This window comes from Gobius niger, assembly GCF_951799975.1.
Source record: "Gobius niger genome assembly, chromosome: 10".
In the NCBI taxonomy this organism is placed as follows: domain Eukaryota; kingdom Metazoa; phylum Chordata; class Actinopteri; order Gobiiformes; family Gobiidae; genus Gobius; species Gobius niger.
In genome coordinates, this window is record NC_136861.1 from 28,245,274 (window position 1) to 28,269,636 (window position 24,363).

Sequence of the window (24,363 nt, forward strand, 5' to 3'; positions counted from 1 at the left end):
TGATCTTGGCCCGTCTGCTGAGGGATCCTTCGGCCTGGGTCTCTATAGCCTGTCCGTCCATGGGAATGGATCTCTCCTTCTGTAGTTCTCCCCAAGGTTTCTCTTTTCTCCTGCCGGGTTTTTGAGTTTTTCCTTGCCGTACTGGAGAGTCTAAGGACGGGGGACACCTGCGCCGCTCGTCGCCACCTTTGGACATTATATTTGCCTGGATTCACCTGAACTTTTAATTGTCATATTTATTGCTCTGTTATATTGCCTTGATGTTTGTTGCAGCCCTTTGAGGCGACTTCTGTTGTGATATTGGGCTATACAAAATCATTAAACTTGAAACTTGAAACTTATATGGACCCCATTTTGCCTTGACTTTATTTGTGTGTGATAAATATGTTTTATGTCTGCCAAAAAACAGCAAAAAATATAAAAAAGCTTCCTTCTCCTTGGCTAGGCCACGTCACTTTGGGAACACGTTTCTCTGGAAAAGGAAAAAATAACTCTTTCACCAATCACCTATCACAACTACAGTAACAAATGCTGAATTATGAAAGTATTATCTACCGAAAATAGTGATACGGAGACATGGAGAAGAGCAAAGTGAATTTTATAACAGGGAATACTAACAATAATGCTAATGTTAGCCTCATGCTACCTCTATGATAACGGCTCGGTTTGAGTGCTGGTTTATCACTTCTGGTGGACTATCTGCTGTGCCAAAACATTCAGGGACCCGATTTGGACTTGACCTTATTTGTGTGTGCTAAATATACTGATGGTCTACCAGAAAACGTTAACCTTTAACCATGTCAGAGTATCTGCTCCTTTTTACTATATCACAGGCTTTTTGTAATGTTATCACATGAACAAAACTGACAAAGGTGGGATTGGAATTAGCATAGCAGTTTTGCAGATTTGTATTCTGGATGCCATTCCTGACACGATAAACCATTTACTGAGAAGGCATTGTGAGCGGACCATGTAAAAGGGACAAAACAGAATGTGAGGGTGTGATATGAACCGGCAACCTTCCAGTTTGTGGGTGAATGCTTAACCAACTGCACTACTGTCACCCACTTGGAAATTTAAAATATTAGTATTAAATTGTACAGCAAATGCCTTCAGTGACCAGACATATCAGACATATAACACGCCCTTTCAACGTGGTTTCAAAATGGCAGAATTTGTGTTGAAATATTTCCCAGTTATGGCATAATGGTTCACTGAAAACAACGCACACGTTTCTCTGATAACATTTGAATTTGCGAAAGTACGGCGGCGTAACACTTTTTGGCCATAAAATCTGATTTACAGCTACAAAATATACACTGGTAATTGTTGGCTGTAACAACAATATTTCACAACAAAATCCCTTATCTTCTCCTGCAGCAGTTTGTGTCACAACACTGCACCAAAATGACTCTTGGACTGGCACTCGCTAACTCTTTTTGTGCGCGGCCCCACTGCACCAAATCCCATTTCCACAAGATTGAACAATGACACTTCCCTGTTGCTTAGATATGAATACACATACAGTACAAGATGGAGAGAGAGGGAGAAATGGGGACACATGACAGATGATGTGGGACTGCGCTGTAGCCTCCGGGCCGTGTGGAAGATGCACTAATGAAAAGCCTTATCATACATGCAGGTGCACACTTTCAAAGCACTATCGGCTCATGTGTTTACAAAAAAACCAACAAAAACAGACGTCCGTGAAGGCGACGCACGGCAAGCTCATTAAAGTCGTACAAGGAGTCGATCAATCACCACTCGCCGTCATAGCAGTCATCTGTGTGTGTTTGTGTAAGCAGCATATGAACAGCGTTGAGGCGATATATGTTTGGATATATAGAGAGATTTTCCAACCAAGTGTTAGAAACTGGATTATAATAGAAATGTATGGTTTTTGGCCACTGAAAAGCCCCATCTCACCTCCGGTTGTAAAACACACAAACATGCTACTGCCTATCGCTATTACTGTCATTTTCAACAATGGTCATCTGGAGTTGATTGAACTGAGGATGTTTCGTTTATTTTTTCCTGAAGCTTTTTCTTTCTCTCATCATCTGAACTGGTTAAACACAGGCTAGAGGCTGATGTAACGGCTGATGTTTTGATCTGGGGTTGTTGTAGTTGGTCAGGTCTAAGTTCAGAGATCAGCCGACAACCTGATCATCCTGCCAGGATTCATCGGGCTCACATTGTGAAAGAACGGTTCAGGGAGAACGAGTCCAGATCTCAACCCCGTTAAGAATCTTTAAGATGTGCTGGAGAAGGCTTTGCGCTATGGTCATACTCTCTCCCATCATCCATACAATATCTTGGTGAAAAATGAATGCATCACTGGACATTGCAGAACGCCACATTGTGTGCTGTTATTAAAGCTAAAGGATAAGACTCTAATGTTTGGTTGGACTCCCTTTAGCATGTGACCTTTTTGGTGGCGACTTTATTTTTGGTCAGGCAGTGTATGTTTAACCAGTTATGAAGGTTCTGCGCAAATTCAGCCTGGAAGACCTACCAAAGCATTCATTCATCACTTTATCACCGGCAGCTCTCTCCAATCATCCAATCACAAACCCTGCTCCAGCCGCATCTTCACGACAGCAAATCACAGCAGCTGCTCATCCCTGCTCCAGCCGCTCATCGCTCAGGATCCTCTTTTAAAGCTCCCTGGTCAATCACTCAGCCGCTTCCCAGTCGTGCTACGACCCTCCTCCACCCCTTTCTCCACCTGGCTTCTCCTCGGCTCTGCTCATCATCGCCTGGCCAACCCAGGTCTCCTCTTCTACCACCACCAGGGTCCAGGGTCCGGGGAAGATTCTGGCTACCATTCATTAATGCCGTGCATTTCATATCGAGCCCCAATAATAATTCATGTTCGTTAATAAAACACTCATGCCGCTGTTCTGTCTCGGTGAGTTCAGGTTGAATTACTTCTGACGACGATATTTTAAAAATATCTACAACAATGGACCGACAGCCTTCACAATTTTGAGTACATCTTTCTTGAATTGTCAGGCCTTAGAAAAACATATAGCCAAATTAAGCAGCAGAAAAATGTCCTCAAGCCATCATATGTACTGGATAGTTTTGAGTGAGACCAATAACAAGGAAAAACACGTTTTTACGAGAGCAATATAAATTCAACCTGCTGTGAAGATATCGTGTGTTGCTGATGAAGCCACACATGTTGAGAGACGAAATTTTAGATATACAGATTCACATTTCTGTGGGGGGATTAGCATTAGCCACAAAAGTTGCTAATTGTGTGTCAACAAAATGGTGCCCAGACCCATTTAGACCTGGGTAGCACCACACAGGATGGAGAGAGTCTGAGAGGCCAAGTGAGGATACTTGGGAGAGAGGGGAGAGGATGAGGAGATGAGAGCGCAGGAAGTGTTGGTAAAAGATTGTAAAAAGAGAAGAGTCGAGCTGGTGATGAACAAACAGGACTCTCCAGCTAATAGCTCATTTACATATGAACAGCTCATCCCCAGTGCCCACACTCCCCCAAAATCATTCACAAATTGATTCATCAAGCCTTTGCGGCAGAAACTAAACTCTGTATTTGAAGGCGTTTTCATTATTTCCACATTAATAGACGTTTAACTTAATACGTGGCCAATTACTTTTGCAAAAGGGGGGAAAAAATTAAAGCTACAATTTCCTCCACCTACGCAATAACATTATGAGACCAGAGTTGATAATTAAACGACTCTATTCAGTTTATTATTACTGTGAGAAATGGCTGGTAATTACAAAATATTGTGCTTTTTGAGATATATCAATTAAAGACACACATATTCCACCCCACCTTCTCATGTAGCCTATTGAATATAAAGAAAATGCTATATCTTTGAGCCAGTGTGTGCTGTATGACTAGGCTTTGAGTCTCCTATTGTTTTTAATAATACAAATTAACTTTTGAACAGACCATTGAGTATTTAGTTATTTCCTCCCACTTTAATCTCCGAAGAGTCTATTTAACAAAAGATATTGATCCTGTATTTGTGGGTGGTTCATTACAATGATCTGGCTGCCGGGACAGCATGATTACTTGGAAATGTGCCATATTCACAGTTGTGTGCGGTGGCCTGGTGGTGCAGCAGTTAGCGCTCTCGCCTTACAGCAAGTAGCTCCCATGCTCGATTCCTGGGCCCAGTGGGGCCGTTCTGTGAGAATTTTGCTTATTCTCCAAGGGTCCGTGGAGTTCCTGGATGCCCTTCACGCCTGACTGTCAAGTTGACTCGGTTCGACTGAGGACCAAAGTTTCATCATTTTTATTTTTTTAACTGGCATGGTGTTCAAAGCATTTCTGGAGATATATATATGTATAATTATATATTTTGATTCACGCAGTCCTTATATTTGAAGAGTTTAGTGGTGCTAGGCTAGTGCTAGGCTGGCGCATGTCTATGGTAACTAGTGGCATGCATTAAAAAACTCTTAAAAATCATCAGGTAGTCCTTTCAAACATTACCATATTTCATTTGTAGAAACCTCCTTTGTGAATTCCACGTGTATTAATGCCGGTCACAGGTAAACAATAGATCCGGTAACCGAGCAGATCACTCCGCTGCTGCGTAGCTTACAACCAGGAAGCTGATGCTGCTCAAATATAATATTAAATGCAAACTTGTTGTATTAAAAAAAAAAAAATTCTGTCAACACACACATTTACATCGGTATAGTCTGGTGTTATAAGTGATTTGCCTCAGGTGCACTGTGCTTGGGTCAGACTGTTTTTAGTGCAGGCTACTAGTTACCATAGACATGCGCTAGCCAAGCACTAGCCTAGCACCACTAAACTCTTCAAATATAAGGACTGCATGAATTCATGCATGTCCAGAAATCAACAGCACTCTGGATAACTAGGAAATGAGGCCCTATGTCAAAAATGCTGAAATATCCCCTTAAGCGGATAATGACTAGGTAACTACTACAGTTAGTGCCTAACTCATAACGAATAGTTCTTCACATACTTGACTTATTCATTGTTAAGTAGTTATTAAGTGTTAGTCACACTTAATTAATTAATTGTTCATGTATCAACTCATCTTTTTTTTATGGCTAAATTAGGTGTAGTTATAGTTATAGTTAAGCATTGCCCACTGTGCACATAATATTTTGGCTAGTATAGGGAAAAGACAACTTCCTGTGTACATTTTCAAAACAAAATCAGACAAACGTCAAGCCGAGTGTGTGTCATAAAAATACTTTCAGATTATGGTTCTCTTTTCCTATTTGTTAGCATTAAATCAAGTCAAATTAGCCTTTAGCTTCAAGGCTAAAACACGTACAGCTATAAACACAGAAGTCTCCTCCGGTGAAGTATTTACAGCCCGAGTAAAGTTTCCAATATGTTGTAAGTAATTATCCAGCAGCTGCTCGTGTTCTGCCAACTACTGCTTGAATATTTATTCATTTCAGCAAACACGGCTAACTCTATGGGATTTAAACAAGGACAGGAAATAGTTGTTTGCCTAAGAAGTCAGAATCATGTAGCAAAAAGAAAAATCTAGTATATTTCCCCCAATCCAGTAGGGGCGCTGTGGCAAAAGAACGAGGACACAACGACAATCCACACCTGTAAGAGAAACAACGAACCTTCCTGTTATTCAAGCATTTGTTCAAATATTAGCAGGCTGGTATATTATCTATATGATTCCGTAACGCTAGATTTATGCTTCCCTCCCAGTATAATTTAAATTCAGTGTTCACAAGCCCCATCCTTGCAAGATAAGAGCAAAATTGAGAAGCCCATTTCCCTACAGAGACATTCATATGAAAGGCCTGGATGTCATTTTTTTTTGCTCCAGTTCCGAAGCCACATTACAATATGTGAATAAATATCTAACTTGGCCCGTGTTCGATAAGGACACCATTACTTCACGCAAGCCCCCCGCGATAAAGAAACACTTCACCTGTTACAAATGATCCGAGTCGACGGAGGACAATGCGGCAACATCCAAACTCTTAATGGCTTTCCGCTCGCATAATGAAAAACAATACCTCTCCCTCCAAAGTGTCTTGATTGGACGCTAAGAGCTGCAGCGGAGTCACCGTTAGCGTAGCCTTAGCTGCTCCTGCTGGACGCATCAAGGTGTAACGGCCCATCCATCAGCGGGCCGCCCCCTGTCTGCCGGGCCCGGGAAATTCATTACACCGGGGTACCTTTTAAACCCACGCATTTGTATTGAACCGCGCTGATGTATAGGCAAACACCCTCCCCACACACACTTGTAGATATGGAGGGTGGGCCCCGGCTAGGAACAAGGAGATAGATGGGGGCTTTTATTTCCAGCCGGAGAGTCTAAATCACGGGCGAATCAACAAACGGATTAACTGTTTAATGGGGAGTGATGAATGGGGAACGGTCGGACAATGACATCATGCTGTCACTTTGCAGAAAATAATGACGGCAATAGGGATGTATGGGGGATACATGCGCACGGGGTCAGAGTGTTTATCGTGATGAGGTGAGAGGAGGAGAGAGTGCGCGGGGGGGGGGGGATTTAAAACTATTGAAGACTGCAGTGGTGTAGTCAGAGGAGAGCAGATGTAAATACACGGACTGGACAAGATTTATGACGCGCTTTAGTGGAGCTGATAGTGACATGATTAATTGGCTTCATCACTGGAGTTAAATGGGAGATATATGTAAATAAACATGGAAGGATGAAGGATGGATTTAAAAGCCCCTGATCAAGATAAGTTCATTTGTGCTTTGGTGATTCATTTGAGTTGGGTGTTTTTTTTTTAAAGTTTAGACATGTTTTACACCCAGTTTAGCTGAGCGTGATTTTAGTTCCTTTATAGACCTGTGCATGGACAGTTTTTTTCCCACTTCCTGCCAGTGTAGAGTAAAGACGACTTCCTGTACACATTTTAGCGTGAATTAGAAATTAAATATGATTAAATAACCCAGAAGAAAACTTAAATAACCATCAAGCCAAGTATATGTTGATCAGATGAGTGGGTCTCTTTTAAGTTTTGTTAGCATCAAATAATTTAGCCTTTAGCTTCAATCCTAAAACAGCTACAGAAGTCTCCTCTCGTGAAGCATTTACATCCTGAGTATAGTTTTTAATTTCTTAGATGTAATGTTTCAGCAGCTGATACTGTTTTCTGCCACGTACTGTTTAAATACGAATTTGTTTGGGCGAGACACGGCTAACTCCCCATAGGAATAAACACAGACAGGAAACAGTTGTTACTGTAGGCCAGGGTTCCCCAACTGGCAGACCTGGGTCGAGATCTGGACCTCCAGAGGCTTCAGTCTGGACCCCAAAGCCTTTTCATCCTCTCAATATACTGAACTTCTAAGGCTGAATTAAATATAATCTAAACAATTTAACACTGAAATAAAATGACTAAATTACTGATTCATTCATCAGCTGTGCTATGTAAATAGACAACCTGTGTTCATGTTTTAACATTTTCAGGAGCAATGACTGCACATGTCCGGACCCTGGACTTATGTCGAAAGTTACGAAAGAAAAGTCTGCGGACCTCGAGCTGATTTAGTTGCTCTAGGAAGTTACCATCATGTTACTTCGCAACATTCTGTGCACAGAGTCGACTTAGCTCTAATTTGACCTTGATCTCTGGTGACATGTGGCGAGGTGGCACTTAATTTGAACACTTTGATATACCAATGTGTCAGCCAATATTTGCATATTTTATAATATCTATATGTCTTGACAGTGGGGTAAAACGGGGTAATGCTGATTGTTTTTTGTGTCTTTGTTCATGACTAATATCTCTGATTGTACAAGGAGAAGCCACATGATACAAAAATGGTCACAAAGTCTAACATCTTCTTTGTCACGTATGAAAAATGATATGTGACAATGTGTGTGTATATTGTATAAAGCATGTGTGCGATGTTGGCCGTCAGAAAGGACTTTCAGTCACAAGAAAAGTATATTTTGTTTGTGAATCCAATCACTACCAAATAATGATCACGTTCAACATTTATCAATTTTCTTTTTGGTGATTTATTTAAAAAACTGTTCATCTCCCGCAGACTTCCATTAGCCCCTGCCCTCCATCTGTGCTTATGACATGATCACATTACATTGCATGTCGATATCATACACCGCAATGGGGTCAAACTGTGGAACCCCTGTGCCATCAATAGGACACTAAGTAAACACCTTCAGCAGCGCACACCGCCCACTTAGAGCCATAGACACAAAATGGGGCATGCACATATCAGGACGTATCTGCCTCATAAAGGTCAGGAGAGCCTGAGGGCAGCTACAGCAACACAGCCACCGCGATGCATGCTGGGATGCGGGGAACAAGTCGAGTCTGTGTGCATTAATGTAGCTTCAGATTACACGTGGGACCTTATTGTTAATATGCAGTTTTATGTGGCATGTACAGCTATAAATAATGCAATATCTAAAATACAATGAGACCTGAGAAAACAAGAATAAGGCAAGTGCACTAATGGTGTAAGACCTGCAGATAAAACATATTATTTCCAAAAGGACAGCCCGAAACAAGGTCAGAATTATGCCTCACCGACAGATAGTGGTTAGTTCGGGTGATGCCGGCAGTGCGCCCTTGCTGTTTCTCCCTCCCACACAAACCTCAGAGTAAACAGGTCACCAAACCCAAAACCACACAAAATGAAATCCTCTGTTTCGTTTTCTCAGATAGGCTCACGCAGGGGGTTTGTTTTACCCTCGAATAACCTTAACCACACGCAAGGAACATGCCCTGGCAGAGAATATGCTAATCTTAGTCTGATTCCACGGGGCGCGTTTGGGCCGATCACTAAAACCTGAAAACAACGCAGCAGCAGCAGCAGCCAAAAGAGCGCAATCCTCTTTTCAATTTTGTAAGTGCTTTATTAGGATTGTTGGAGCATCGGAGTGAGTATCAGAAACCTGAGCCAGGGCCAAAAAAAGAACCGAGATTTAGAACAAAAGCAGGACTTGGCCTAAAGATATTAGAATAGCCTCACCTGCTAAACAAAAAGAACTGTCTTTGTAGCGGGCCTCCAGCGCTTCAAGGAACGTAATCCAAATCTCCTTTGTCATATTTTGCAAGATGTTCAGCGACACGTTTTGGCCTTTGGCGGCTTCCTCAAACTTGCTTCATCCACTGCTTTCCTTGTCCACCTTCCCGTCTCGTGCATTTTGGCTTCCATTAATGCCTCTCTTTGCGATGACACTCAGGATTTCGGGGCGCTTGCATTTTCTGCCTTAGTTCTTCAGACGTCGCATGAGCGTTCCCTGGCTGGGACGCCAGTAAATCCTTTTGAGCGTGGGATTCATTTTGGAACGCTTCTAACCTCACCTTGCTGTCTTTCTCGATGGCCCAGGTTTCCAAACCATATAAACGTACGACTAGGTTTGTCTTTTGGTTTGATTACAGCACACATTCACTGTGTTATATATTTTTTGGTCAAGTGGTGCATAACTAGGGCTGTGTACCGTTTTCAATACCAGTACTTTAACTATGCTTGGTTTTCGATACCAATACCTTAAAGCAAGGGTGTCCAAACTACGGCCCGCGGGCCAGCTGCAGCCCGCGGCCCACTTTTAATTGGCCTGCGGCAAATTCTAAATATATAATTGGGGAAAAAAATGAAATTTGTAATTTTTTTTTAATTGAATATATATGGGGGGTAAATTGGGGGATATTCGGAGAAATTGTGACAAAACTAAAGAAAAATTGTAGAAAAAATTTGGAAAATAGAGAAACTGGTAATTAAAAAATGAGGGAAACACATTTGGAAAATGGGGCAAACATTGTTTTTTTTTTTTTTAAAGTAGTAATAAATAATCATTTAAAGAAGAACTAAGTAACGTGTTTACTTTAATAAATCCCTCCGTAGTCCCTCTGGGGGTAATACAAGTGTTAATGGGATGATTGGAGGGTCTTTGATCTTCCCCTGGTGTCCAGAAAACCACCCTTGCAACTTTCCCTACCTCCGGGTCGGAGGTGCAATACAATGCAATGTAATCCCGAAGAAAAAGCTAATAGGCTAACGGGCAAAGCTAACTGCGGGCGAGCACCACTTAAACAGTATTTACAGCCAAGTTTGAGTGAAAAAAAAAAAATCTCCATAGTGTAATTGGATGTGCAATATCCCTCTCTCCCTTTGTCTTTTCTTTCAGTGTAGTATTTACTCTCACGGACAATTAATGATTAAAAAACCGTAACATGCTTGGATCTTCGGTACCTGCTTTTATTTTTCCGATACCAGTAGTACCAAAAAAAAATTCCGATACTGGTATTGTTAAATGGCACCCAGCCCTATACATAACTATCACAACTCCTTCTACTTCTACTACTGGTAATACCACTACAAGCAAAGTCAAATAAATCAAAAACTTTGGGCCTGAAGAACTGCTGCCTCCTTCCACATTTTGGCCCGTAAAGCAGCCGGTAGCAGTTCATCGTAGGTGACTGTCCTCTCCGTTGGCTCCCGCCGTGTCCCACCTCGCACCGCCCCCTTCTCTCAATCACCTCCTCTCCAGATGAGGCGGATGAGGGGGACGCTGGGTGGAGGGATAGGCGGTTTCCACGGTGACAGCTGATGAGACCCAGGCAGACAGGTTCTGCTTGGGCGCGCACCTCTTTTCATCCCCGGCTTTTCAACCCCCCCCCCCCCCCACACACACACACACACCCCCCTTGCTCCATCCTTCCTCAGATGCCCCTCAGTGAACGTAAAGGACGGGTCTGAACGCGCTTTCATCTCCAACCTCACTCCAGCCCGTCCTTCACATGTCCCCCTCTTATCGCTTCCAAATACTCATTAGTTGTATTAGCGCTCTTTTAAAAGCCTCACTCATTTGGGCTTGTATAGATTTTTTTTTTTTTTTTGGGGTGGGGGTGGGTTACCCTTTGGGGATGTGCCACCATTTACTCACGAATAGCAGTAAAGGTCTCAAAATGTAAACCGCACGCCGCATTATCAGCTTACAGTGCAGTGTCTTGACGTTTTTTGGTGGAACCTTTTCAGCAAGTAGGGCTTTGGGATTTGATTTGAATTACTTCGCAGCTCCAAAAACACGGAAAATCTAGCCCCAATTCCCCCCCTCGGCACGGCAACAAGACGGGGACAAAACTTCTTGCACATCGTGAGTCTGTTGAATTGACATCACACCAGCACAGCGCCCCCTAATGCTCCGGGGTGTGCATCACATGGCTTTTAATTAACATAACACATGGAGTGGAGTAGAAAGCACAATATTTATGTTTCAAATGTAGTGGAGTAAAAGTAATAGGTCCATAATGAAAATACTTCTAAAGTAAGGTACAGATCCTCAAAAACTCTACTTAAAGTGATAGCCTGTAAGTTTGCAAAGTGAGGAGAGATAGAGTGGAATATGAAAGCGAACAGATTCCCTTACTCTTTAAGCAGAAAGCCCTTCTTAGTTTGCAAAATGAGGAGAGCAGGAACAGAATTTTCAAAAGTAAACGATCAAGCTCCTCCCCCTCCCCTCCTAATTGGACCTCACAGGACGAGCTTTACAGGAAAAGCTCATGTCATTGGTCGACGCAGGAAGATACTGGAATCTGATAAGTTGCTGAGATCCGGGCAGGAGGGACTTTAGAAATAATAACATATATATTATTACTTACTTTACATCAAAATGCAAGACCAGGTGGTCCATTTTGCACATTTTATAAAATTTGCAAAACACTTAGACTTCCAGGCTATCACTTTAAGTAGATTTACTGAACACAAACATGCATATTAAGAAAGAAAAGATACATATTTTGAACTTCAATGTGTTCAAAGTAAAAGCGGTCCTCACATCTTACTATCTTCATCTACTTCCACATTTTGCTGCTGTTGTTCAAACCATACATGTATCAAAATCACTCACTGATCTGCTCAGAGCCTCATTTGCAGACGAGCATCAATCCAGACACAGTGAAACAACACTTTAAACATATCTTGTACCTCATCTTGCTGCACTCTCCGCTCTTCCTCCCCGTCTCCCTGGTGCGCAGAACACACAGGGGAGGTTTAAAAAAAAAAAAAAGCAGCCCCACATCTTTAATTAATGCCTGTCTCCCAGCGCGGCGACCTGGCTGTCACTTATTCTTTACCCCACTCGGCCCCGGGTGTACACACACGGACTCCTCACTCGCCGTCTCTCTCTCTATTTTACGCCGCTATCATTTATACACCCCCACCCCCTCCCCGTGTGGTCAAACGCTCCCCGGAGATTCACCTGGAACACAGGCCAAGCTCGCCTCATCCATCACTCCACCCGCTCACAGACAGGCCTGGGTTCATTCATTCATGCTAGGCTAAGGCACACACATACACACGCACACACACGCTTATACACACACACATACACACACACACACACACACACACACACACACACACACACACACACACACACACACACACGGGCCTAAAAAAAGAAAAGAAAGAAAGACATGGACATAAACATTGACAACGACCAGACCAATAAGACCTCACACACTATAAAGAGAGAATGGAAAAAAAGGCAGTTTCAGGTCAGATAACGATGGGGGCGTGTTTTATATTTACATTTGCCGACATTTTTGTGCTACAGGTTAGCAACGTCTCAAGAATGTAAGGCTTTTTTACTTCATGAGCTATTTTTAAGCAACAAAAACATCCGAGAGTGATTTACGCGTCTTAGGAAAGGTTGAGCCAAGACGGTAATAAGCTTAATATTATTGACAATTAAAGTGACACATTAGACACAATTTTTGCTCAAACATAGTTAACATGATTATATTAAAGATTTTGCAAAAGATTTCACCCAGTTTTCTGCGGTTTGGACATTTTTGTGATGTTTATAGTGCCACTTCCCTATTGGACACCGATAGGAAGTGACATAGATAGAGGCGAACAATTTTTAGCTGTTGCCATGCCAACCATGTAAAGTCAGTGGGAAACGAGTGAATTAAACTGCTCTATGTCACTTCCTGCCAGTAGTTTAAACGTTCAAATATTTCTTCACTAAAATTGCTGCGTCACTGAAATAAGATGATAATTATTACTCATATTTTCAAAAGCATTAAAGCTGCCATATGCACTTTTAAGAACATTTCATGAATTGGATTGAATTTTGTTCTTATAGATACAGATGGCATCGCGTCATAGAAGGGGGCGTGGCTTTGCCGAGGTGGAAAATATAATCTGAGAAACACAGTTTTCACAGTTTTTAACCATTTTCTGATGGAATATGAACTTATTTATCACATACAAATAAAGTCAAGTCTAAATTGGGTCCACACGGATGTTTATTCACAGCAGATTGTTCAGTAGAAGCGAAAAAAGGGCAGTCGTAGATGGCACTAGCATGTAGCACGATGCTAACATGTAGCATCATGTTAGCATTCTCCATTATTTAAGTATTTATGGGCTGCTGAACCACTTTGCTCCTCTCCATGTCTTTGCCTCTTTATTTACAAGAAAACTATACTCATAGTTCAACATTTGTTTAAGTAGTTTTTTAATAATTAGAGAGAGTTTAATTTTTTCTCTGTTTTCAAACATGACCATATATGGGCGATTCCAGAGATGCCGTCTGTATTATTATTATATACTGATTCTGTTCAGAATGGTCAGAACAAAAATAAAATTCATCCAAAATGCGACGTATCAAGCACGTGTACAAATGTAGAAAACCTTTTTGCGAGCCACCAAGAAGGGGCTGGAAAACTACTGGTTGGATCTCACCTCCCTGATGACAGGTTTGCTCTGTGCAGGTCAAGCACTTGATTTCATTAGAGAATTGAAAGGAGAAAGTACAAATCAGTGAAGTGTTGTGACAGTGCGACTTCAGAAACATCAAGCCGGGCCCAAATTCATTCTCTGTAACAACAACAACAACACGACGAGGACAAACCTTCTTCCTTGTCTTGAGTTAGTGGCGTGGCATTTCTACACAGCGCCACCTATTTAACTCTCAAATTCGACCGCCTTTAGTCAACATTTCCATGGAAACGAGCTGGAGACGCCCTGTTCCCATTAAGGTGAAGCAGTTACATCAAACACATTTTCAACAGTAAAAACATCTGTAATGAAATAAATGCTTGTATTCTTAATTATAGGGTGAAATGTTACACGGTGTGGCTTTAAGCACTGACCACCTCTGGGTCTGCTGCATATTTGTACAAACACAAGAGTGATCGTTCTAACTGTACAATGTGTTTGGCTGGGACTGTAACATCACACTTGATATTGCAGCGGGGTATTGCATTACAGAAATACAATAAGTGCTGTAAAAGGGGCCTATCCTGAAGATTTGGACTGACATCTTGATGCCTGAAAAATGATATTAGTTTGAAACTCGGTCTGCACAATAACCCGATAGAGCGTGCACATTTTTACACATATTTTCAGAAGCGTTTAGAGTGAAGGATGAACTGCTCAACGAATACAAGAATCACACGCATTTCAGCACAAGGTTTTCCCACACACACAAAAGCATATTTCTGTTCGATAGCGATGCATTGTGCAGCCCTACCTGAAACAACTGATTTTTAACAATGAAACCAGATATTTCCTACGTCCTCAATGCTTTCCACAAACTTTGCATTCCTTAAACCCGGGCCTGTGTTTTTTGCGTGGCGGTGACATTGCTCTGACTTTGTGCTAACTTGGCAACGCTGCTCCCACAGATGTGCTTATTGGTCGACTGGGAATATGAGGAAAATTTGCCTGTTTATTCCTTCAATTACAAGCATCAGTTTGTATGTAAATGAGAGAGGCAGTGTTGAATAAAGCCTTCTACCTGTGCCATCTGGCCCCGTAATAGACTCCTGTGGCCCCCGGAATGAGATGGTCATGTCTGGCTGCGCCACAGACGCACATACACGCGGGGCGCTGATGGCAATGAGCTGGTTTTAATCATCAATGAAAAATGACAACCTTCTAATCGGGGCATCAAAGTCATGTGGATGTGGAGGTCAATTAACTATTAACCAACTACCTAACTAGCTAAATAATTAACTATGTGACTAATTAGGGGGCACATTTTTAAATTGGCGGTGTGAGTGTGAGTGAGTGACTGAGCTGGAGGAGTCAGTGGCACAAACTGTCAGCCTTTCGGAGCAGCCGCATCAACCTCCAAGTGAGGGGAGTAAAGGCCAAACACTTTCTACATGTCTATATAGGCTTGATGACTCACATTTTAGATCCATTTTGTTTTTGTTCTGAACATGCTGTGAGTAAATTAGTAAAATTGACTTAATAATAAAAGTCATTTCCAGGGTGAACTCCAAACTGGCTCCTGCCCCCCCCCCCCCCCCCCCACTGGGTCCTGTGACATCATCACACTCTAGGACCTGAAAACAGTCAATAGAGTTCGGGAAACTCCACAGTTACCATGGAGATCCGCCATCTTTGCAGCTGTTAGCATACATTTCCATTGACTAACAGAGAGAAAATAGCCGTGGAACAGCTCCGTTAGCTGCTGAGTTACTGCTGGTAAATATATCTAACAGTGTGTGTGGTGTCCAAGTGTTTTAATTTGAACAACACCTTCAGTATTTGAACCTGTAAAATCTCTATTAGTTTACAATTGCTGCTAATCCCATAATGCTTAGCGATATGACATCACATTTCCAAACTCTATAAACTGCATGCACTCTTTAGAACTAAACAGACGTAGAACCCTCGGCTGCTGTTGCCGTGATGGAATTCTCACTGCCATGTTTTTACTATGTTATGATGACGTCACACGCATAACCTCTATCCTCTTTTTAAGTGATGACTTTATCACTTAACGTCCAATTGAACTGATTCCCCACAGAGGATATGCACATTCTATTTCTGTTTAAATAGAAATAGAACTGGAATCTCAAATTACGGGACAAATCAAAGAATGGTATCATGAAGTGATGATAATAATAATAATAATAATAATGCATCGGTTTTATATAGCGCTTTTCTGGACACTCAAAGACGCTTTACATTGCATTATTCGTTCACTCCATACTCGGTGGTGGTAAGCTACTATTGTAGCCACAGCTGCCCTGGGGTAGACTGACGGAAGCGAGGCAACCAGTCTGCGCCATCGGCCCCTCCGACCACCACCAACCACTCACTCACTCACTACATTCGCTAGGCTTCCTGGTGTTACCAAACGGTCTCCCATCCAAGTACCGACCAGGCCCTTCCCTGCTTAGCTTCCACGGTCTGACGGGATTGGGCAGAGCATAGGCGGTGTGGCCATGTCATCACTCCACTTCCGGGTCCAATGGAACTTAAGCCCTATTCACTGTAATGGGATACTGTAGAGCCGACTACAAGGCTGCTCACATATAAATATTACTTTTGGGTTTGCTTTAGTGAGGCTTTTCTGACATTAATTATCAACTTATTTTATTCCATATACGATAGAAATGGTGAGCTATATACATTATTCTAACAGGTTCTCATTATAGAATTCTATTTCAGATGGAGGGAAAGTGCCAATACATCTCTGTGGGAGAGAAAGTTTTTGAAAGAATTTTTCAAAATGTAAATGTTTTCCCTGATCACTATTTGACTGGATTGACAAACCTGCCACATTATGGCTGAAAGTCCTTCCTACTGGCAACAACATCACACACATGTTTTTGAATATTGTCACCACTTTTGGAAGCCTTTATGAGGAAACAATCAGACCACAGTGCATATGTGCAGAACGAGAAGACTATGAACTTTGTGACAGTATTGGTTTCGTGATAACAGGCAATAAACTAAGACTAGAAATCTGCATTTTGACAGTCACCATAGTTACCGCCATGGAATTTTCAGCTGCTCCACCTCAATTTTAAACTCTTTCGAATGTTGTGATGTCACGTGAACACAACCCATTAGGTGTAAAACAGCTTCTGCCCCTTTATCTGTTATTACTATTATTAAGAGCGGCTACAAAACATGTGGCTGATCAGACTCTACCGTCATTTCATCTATTTTTACCCAACCGTCTCGCATAACTAACATAATCCCTGTTTAACACCAGGCCTGCGGTGTAAAGTTGTGCGATCATCTAAAGCAATGTCGTTTGCTGCTTCCTGTCACCCTGCTGAGTGCAATAGAAAGGCCCCGTGATTTCAACGTGAAGTGACGTGCCATAAAGGTCAAAATACCGACATGTCTTCTCCCTCATCAGACCAGCACCTGCTGAAACAGTCAGCGCCACAATACTGCACGCTCCAATATACATACCTACCGCTTATTTAAAGCCACGCCACCTCATTTAAACGATCTATTAAATATTTATTCTTCTGAACGTCCTTCTTTGGCTTCTCTCCAGTTTGACCCTTCCACACACTATGAATAATGATAATTCGTCCACTTTCTACACCCAACGTGATGAGAGCGAAAACTATGCAGTGACTGGAGCCTAAATATTCAACGGCTTTTTGCTCATTTGTTCAAAGTCTTACACCATTCATTATTCTGGATTTTAAAACTACTTTGAACCCTGTAGCTGTGGCGTTCATTGTAGTGTAACTTTAGCAAGCTCAAGCATGGTGCATTTGGTACAAGCTAGTTTTTAAGGGTCGGTACTTTTCCTGAGCAGTGTATGTGTTGAAAACGATATTTGAAAGATAAATAAAGGCTCCAAAGTATAAAGTAAATTGTGTTTTGTTCATATACAACACTCCAGAACAGTAGGTGGCGACGTGCAGACGCATTGTCAACACCACTGACAACAATGAAGGTTTGTCCCCGTCGTGTTGCCGTACCGTTAGTGAATTCCGGTACAATTTTGATGTTTTTGGAGCCGCAAAGTTCTTGTTCACACCACTTACTTCAACTTTTTGATTGAAACTTTCTACTTTGAATACTTAAAGAAACATTAGACACATTTTTACAAAAACATAGTTAACACTATTAGATTATGACCATTTTTGTGATGTTTATAACTTCACTTCCTTATTGGACACTGACAGGAAGTGACATAGAAAGAGGCAAACCATTGTAAACTGTTGCCATGCCGACCATGTTATGCCAATGGTAAATGAGTCAAACCGCTCTGGAACTTTGCCTCTATCTACATCACTTCCTGTCAGTAGTTTAAAAAAAAAAAATTGACAGAGCAACTTCTACTTCCATCGGAGCAATATTCGACCAGTAGTATCTGTACTTCTACTCAAGTATTGGAACACTTGGAGCACCTCTGCCAGCTGGATTTTGAATCCCAAACCTCTCTGTTATGAACGCTTTACTACTCCACCTCTCGCTGGCACTCCAGCTGACAAAAACACACGCTGTCCGGGGCGTTGCACCTGGTCGCTGCTCCGAGTCTGCCTTGTCCTTTACCTGGAGCTGTGTAATCGAGTGACAACTCAACTGAACAGAGTATGCATCAACGCTTATGATAAGACAGCGAGACCTGGAGGAGCTAGTGCTGTGTGGCAACGGGCAGCACTTAACTATCAGAGGCCTCAGTGCTTTACACCTTTATGTTGTTGTTTTCTTCATTTGAAAACATGCTCTTTGCTTTTGCAACAGATGGTCAGTTGTTCATTTGAGAGCGGAAATGGAGCAGTCCGTCAACAGGTGGAGGATTTGTTTGTACTGCGCATTTTTTGGTGGGGGTAATGTTGAATAAGTCCACGCGGTCTGGCAATCAAACCGGGCCTATAGGTTCTAAGGCCATTATACCACAGTGTTTTGTTCAAGACCGATATATGTTGAAGGTTAATAATTGATGTCAAGTGTGTTTACTCCCATGAGATTTTGTGTCCGGCTGCATTTGGTCGAAGCGAGGCACCACATGCACAATGCCAAATGAAGTGCACCTTTGTTGTCTGGTTTGTAAACGTAAACACGTCCTATTTGAGGTAAATGAAAGCAAGATGTTGAGCGCAAACAGTAATGGGCAGTGAGCAAAGCGAGCGAATAAAGTGGATTTAAGTGTAATCAGAAGTGGAGTTCCAGTGTGTGAACTAGGATCTACGTGATTTTTCCCTCTAGTTTCACTCTTTATTCCCAGGGGACACAACATGACAACCGGTCCTGAAGAAAACTGAACCATTAACATGCAAGTGTACAGAGGCCACTGCAGAGCTGGTTCACATTTCGAGCTTCTGCTTCCAAATATTCAACCAACACTAAATGGGAATCATATCTCAGGTGTGCTTAGGAAATTGGAATACAAAACTCAGCGCAAAGTTACTATCAACTAAACAAGGACACATTGTATTCAGTATTTTACATAGAAACTACCATAGCTCCACATAGATTACACACATTTGTAAATGTTCAGATCAGTGTCAAATGTCTGTTGGGGTATTTTAAACGCGCTGTAAACCAGGGAGAATATGAGACACACGAATAAATTGCTTTGTCATCAGAGAGTCATAGATCTGGGGACATTTTGGTAAAGCTCATGGGAAGGCGCGCTTCTGCATGCTGTAATTACGCACGCGAACAGACACCGCGCAGAGAGAGCCTATGGGCCGGCACGAGCTGCGGGGTGAGACAGGGCTCAGAGCAGTCAGTCAGACGGAGCACGTACCTTCCAGACAGCAGGTTCGCCAGAGGCCGGAGTGCGTCATCACCTCCTCGTTCTTGCGGCTTGTGTCGTTGTCGCCGCTGCTCTTCACGCGGCAGACCCCGCGCGAGTACAGCCAGTAGTCAGTGCCGACCGCGATGGTCATGAGGCTGAAGGCGGCGAACGCGCCCACCGTCGTCACGAGCATCTGGACGCCGCGGTCACACATCAGCATCTTCATAAAGGCGGCTCCTCTTGGGCTTAATCACTGTCTCTCCTCTCGTTAAGATTCACCGTTTAATTTCCCCGGTTTCCCGCGAGATTTGGACAAGTCACACTGAAGCTTCAGCGGCAGACACTCCACAGTATCTTATACAACACAGCAACATGTAATTGGGATGTGTGAGCGTGGCGCATACATAAAACAGTTGGTTGGCTCCTTAGTGTCGGGCAGAGGCTCGTGGCAAAGGGCGGGAAGGCGGGGAGCAGCGCGTCACTTTCTCGAGCATCCAAAACTGTTTTTTACCACATCATGCTCGCGCGCACGCACGCCCATGCTCGGGACGATTAACGACCACCGGTTGTCCCCGCTTAAACCGCTCAGAGCGGTGCCATGCTCCTGGAGCCTATTCCTCTGCTAATTCCGCTGATCTGAAGCAGAGCTGCCCATCACGCTCTCATGTTCTTCCACTCGCCTTCTGCACCGTCTTTCTCCGTGTCGCCCCCTCTGCTCCACTTCAGCAGCGCTCGTGTTAACCTCTGTGGGCAGCTCTACATAAAAATATCTATCAGAAAAATACCGTCGGGGTTGTGATGCTTACTCCCCTGTCACAGCACAAGTCCAGAGCACAATGTGTTAAGACCTCCACGGAGCATATAAGGCGGGTCGCCTCTGACTCACCGTCGACTAAACAGCTTCTGCCGACGACCTCTCCTCAAAAACAGAGAGAATGTGATTTGTATGTAGTCAGCGAAGATATGAAAATCCCAGGCAGGAGCGGGGCGCGCAGGCGGGCAGCAGAGGTCCGTCGTGTGTACCCACACACAGCTGTTGCCTGGCTTGCCTGTGTGACATGTTTTCCCCCATAAGAAAAGTCCTCAGATGGTGCTTCGAGACGAAAAGCACGAGGCTATTGCGAGTCAAAACAGTCCCACAATTGAAACAAGAATGATATTGATATATCAACAAATATCCATGCTCGCCCGATCAAAATAAAGAGGAGCTACAGGAGGACCGTCAGCTAACAGCGCCTGGATGTGCGCTTCTCAGACGTGCCGTTTGTACAAATGAAAAAATGACAGCCGTCGCTTCCTCCTCCTCCTCCTCTAGGTCTTCCTCCTCCTCCTCCTCTTGATCCAACCAACACAAACTAAAACTAACCGCGCGTCTCCTGCAGCTCCGCCTGGGGCAGAGGCGCTTTACGCTGATTGGAGTCGCGCTTGATGGAGCCCTAACATAACCAATAATACACAGAGATCACAAAGAACCCGCCTTCAGCCGCATCGCCGTCAGTATAAAGCGGGGTAGACTTGCACTGGAGCTATACTCACGATCCAGTGGTGTCCAGATGTTTGATGTAGACGAAGAGACATGTGTGTTTCCATGGTGATACCTACCTGTGTCAAAGGAATGGGAACGCGCTCCCCTAATATTGTGCCTGATCACTAATGGCTCAGAAATCTCAAAGGTTTATCAAATGTCGAGCACGCGCCTATGCGCCCTGTGCGCCCGGAGCTCGTGCAGCGGCGCTGTCCATGGTGCTGATGTGAACCAAGCGCACCATCATTTCCCTTCCCCTCAGCTCCGCGGCAGCAGCCCCTGTGCCGCACTGATTAGTGAGAAGACAGTGAGGCAGATAGCGGAGGATAGAGGGAGGAGAGAGGAGAGCCATGCATGAAGAATCGCGCCCGGGAGAGAAGCAGAGACGCCACTTAAAGAGCCACGGACCGTTTTAATGATTGCATTCCACTGGGGCCCTCACACAAGGCTATGTGAGCTCATGGTTCACTGAACACACTATACTGAGAGTGCGCGCACCCGTGAATGTGTGCGCGGAGACGTTTCTGCTCACGTGACTTCACCCTGGTGATGCTGCATTTTACAGAGGCCTACACAAGTTTTAAGGGGAATGCAAAGCCGGCTATTAAACATGTGATAATGTTAGATGTTCATCAAAAACATGAATGGACTGATGGTCCGTTTCATTGCTGTGTGTTTACATTTAGTGCCTCCACTGCTCTCACATCGCCAGCTCACTAAGTACACCTCTAGTGACATCTACGTATATATATAATCAAACTGGTTCTGATCGTCAAACTCTCTTCACTGTGGAGTTTAGCATGTTTGATGATTCCCAACATTGCCAGTACTGTCTATTTGAAGGCTTGTATCACTGCAGCAGTAGGAGAGAGATGGGTGCCCTCTGCTGGCGTTTTGAATAACTACAGTTTAAAACACCTTCAACACTGGGGGGTAATTTCTAGACACATTCTAGATCATTTTAAGTTATTCAAAAAATATCAAGGCTATGGTGTCCGAAACGGATCCAAATGAAGCACAAAACAAGACCTTTTGGAGAGAGTCTTCTGGCGTATGGGTTGGGTCACCAAGGATAATACCCAGACGTCTGCAACATGACAATCTTTGCTCTCCAGGTATTTTTAAGGCTGTATCTTTTCATTAAAAAACATTCCTCACTCATCCATGTTGCAGGGCGTGTGGGGGGAGGCGGGAGGTGCAGCTCCACAGTTCGCTCGGACAAAACAAAAAACCCAGATTTGTTTTTTTTTATACTCTGCTCAGGAGAAAAATATACAGTATATTTAGAAACAACAATATTCTTTTGAGAATATTTTGAGCTGTTTTTGGTAGGTGTAAAGTCTCCATAGGATTCCGTATTATAGCGTGCTTTCTGGAGTCGTACCTGGCCACTAGGGGGTGGTGTTGCAGCAAAAAAGGTAGTGTGATTCTCACCCATTGGTCTTTATTGGGATCAGGTTCACCTCAAAGCCTTAAAATAAAACTTAAGGTAAGAGAATACAAATAACATAGCCAGGGTCTCCTGCTTAAAGCTTTAAACTGACTGGTGTTTTTTTTTTTTTTTTTTTTTATTTGTATCAAATGTCGTAAAATGTGTCTGTACAGCTTTAGTAAATAAACAAAGCTCACTTACTTACTCAAAGTTAGTGAGCTGACCCACACAGTCCTTGCCTGTTTATCAAATGTTGCCTGCAGGAATAAAGAGCAAATAAAACAAGACATTCCGATGATCAGAGATGGAGAGAGGCAGTTACGTGGGATCACAGATAAATAAACGCGCGCTCAGATCAGCGGTGTGAGCGGTGACAGGGTGGAGTGCTCGTGTGTGTGCTGCTGCTGCTGCTGCCGCTGCTCCTAGCCTTATCGCACGAGCAGACTCATTAACATAGAAATGACTTGAGGAAGAAAAAGTGGAGCGTTTCACCTCTGCTCACAGACAGGAGCTGAGCGAGGAGGAGCTCAGGAGGAAGGGGGAGAAGAGCGCCCGACGAGGGGAAGCAACAAGCACACTTGGAAATGGCACATGCGCTTTAGTCATGGCCGTGACTGATTAAATGATGAGGCTTTAAGATTTTATGAAAAGTCTGACCAAATGTGCCAAGTAAGGACCACCAGAGAATCTCAATAAACAGTCAACGTTTTGTGATTGATTTCGTTCCGTCAGGGTTAAGGTTGAGATACAAACAGCACAGTGCGCAGGCGTTAAAGGGTAAGTCACGTTGCAAAACTTGACAAATTCTAGTTCCATCCAAGAAGAATCTTCAGACATTCTGGTATATTTATCAGAAAGTAAAATCATAATCGCATTACAGTAATTAAAGCGGACATAAAATGCATATGGGGCTTTGAAATAGTGCTAAAAACATCATTGGTATTTTACATTTTATAATTTGAAATTATGTGTCTGTAAGAATAAAATAGTAACAATGAAATACAGGGGCTAGAGCTGGTGAAGACTTTGGCAGGGGCTCCCCCTGCTGGAAGCTGTGGGAATAGCTTATTAGAATAAACACATTGACCCTGCCAAAGTCTTAAAATGGAGCTAAGAGTCATTAAAATTTTTCACTCAGAGAAAGCCACTTTTAAGAAAGTCTCTTCGGTACATATCGGATATCGGCGGATACTCAAACCCCAGTCGGTATCGGTAGCAAAAAGGCTGGATTGGTGAAATACTACTCCAGGTTCTGTCTTTGATGAGGGAACTACAATATAACATGGTTTGAAATACTTACAGGACCCACGTTTGCAAATACATGACGGACTGGTTTGTGTCACATACATTTTGCCTTTGTTATCTCGCAAAATCCTTGTTGGAATGCCGGCGTTCACTTACGAAGACAAAGGCATCTGGTATGAAAAAAAATGTTAGTTATTTTGGATGGGAAAGGCATCATGGGAGATGTAGTCCACATGCTCCACAGCGTTTTGGCCCAGTCCCTTAATAATCCTCTGCAGTGGGTATGGCAGTCGTGGGAGAGGACGGGAGGAGGAGGGCTGCAGGCTCGCTGTTCACTGAGCCAGAACCTCCTCAAGCCTACGGACACAGCACATCACAAGGAGGATGGAGGGAGGAGAGGGAGGAGAGGAGCGAGGGCGGTGATGGAAGGGGTGAAAAGTGGAAAGAGAGGTGGAAAGGCGGAATTAGAGAGGAGGAGAAAGGGGAACGGAGAGAGGGAAGAAGATGAGGGTGGGTGAAGAGGAAGAGCGTGGGTGAAGGATGGTGGTGTGCACAGTAGGATCCTCTATCCCGTGACAATTCTGAATACCAGTGGGCTTGCCTAAGTTAAGTAAAGGTCAAAAAAATTACTTAAAATTGAAAAAAGCATCCTGAATAAGAGGATAAATGTTTTCAGTGAAATAATCTAC

The 24,363-nt window shown here is 43.2% G+C and overlaps 1 protein-coding gene across 1 annotated transcript in view; it reads right to left on the reverse strand.

Annotated features, from left to right (window-relative positions):
- cacng3b (calcium channel, voltage-dependent, gamma subunit 3b) overlaps nucleotides 1-21,369 on the reverse strand; it is a 28,397-nt gene extending 7,028 nt beyond the window's left edge. Inside the window, exon 1 of the mRNA XM_079564035.1 lies at nucleotides 19,482-21,369. Within this exon, the coding sequence (XP_079420161.1) occupies nucleotides 19,482-19,698 (217 nt within the window). The 5' untranslated portion in view covers nucleotides 19,699-21,369. The remainder of the gene's footprint in view (nucleotides 1-19,481) is intronic.
- Between the last annotated feature and the right edge of the window lie 2,994 nt (nucleotides 21,370-24,363).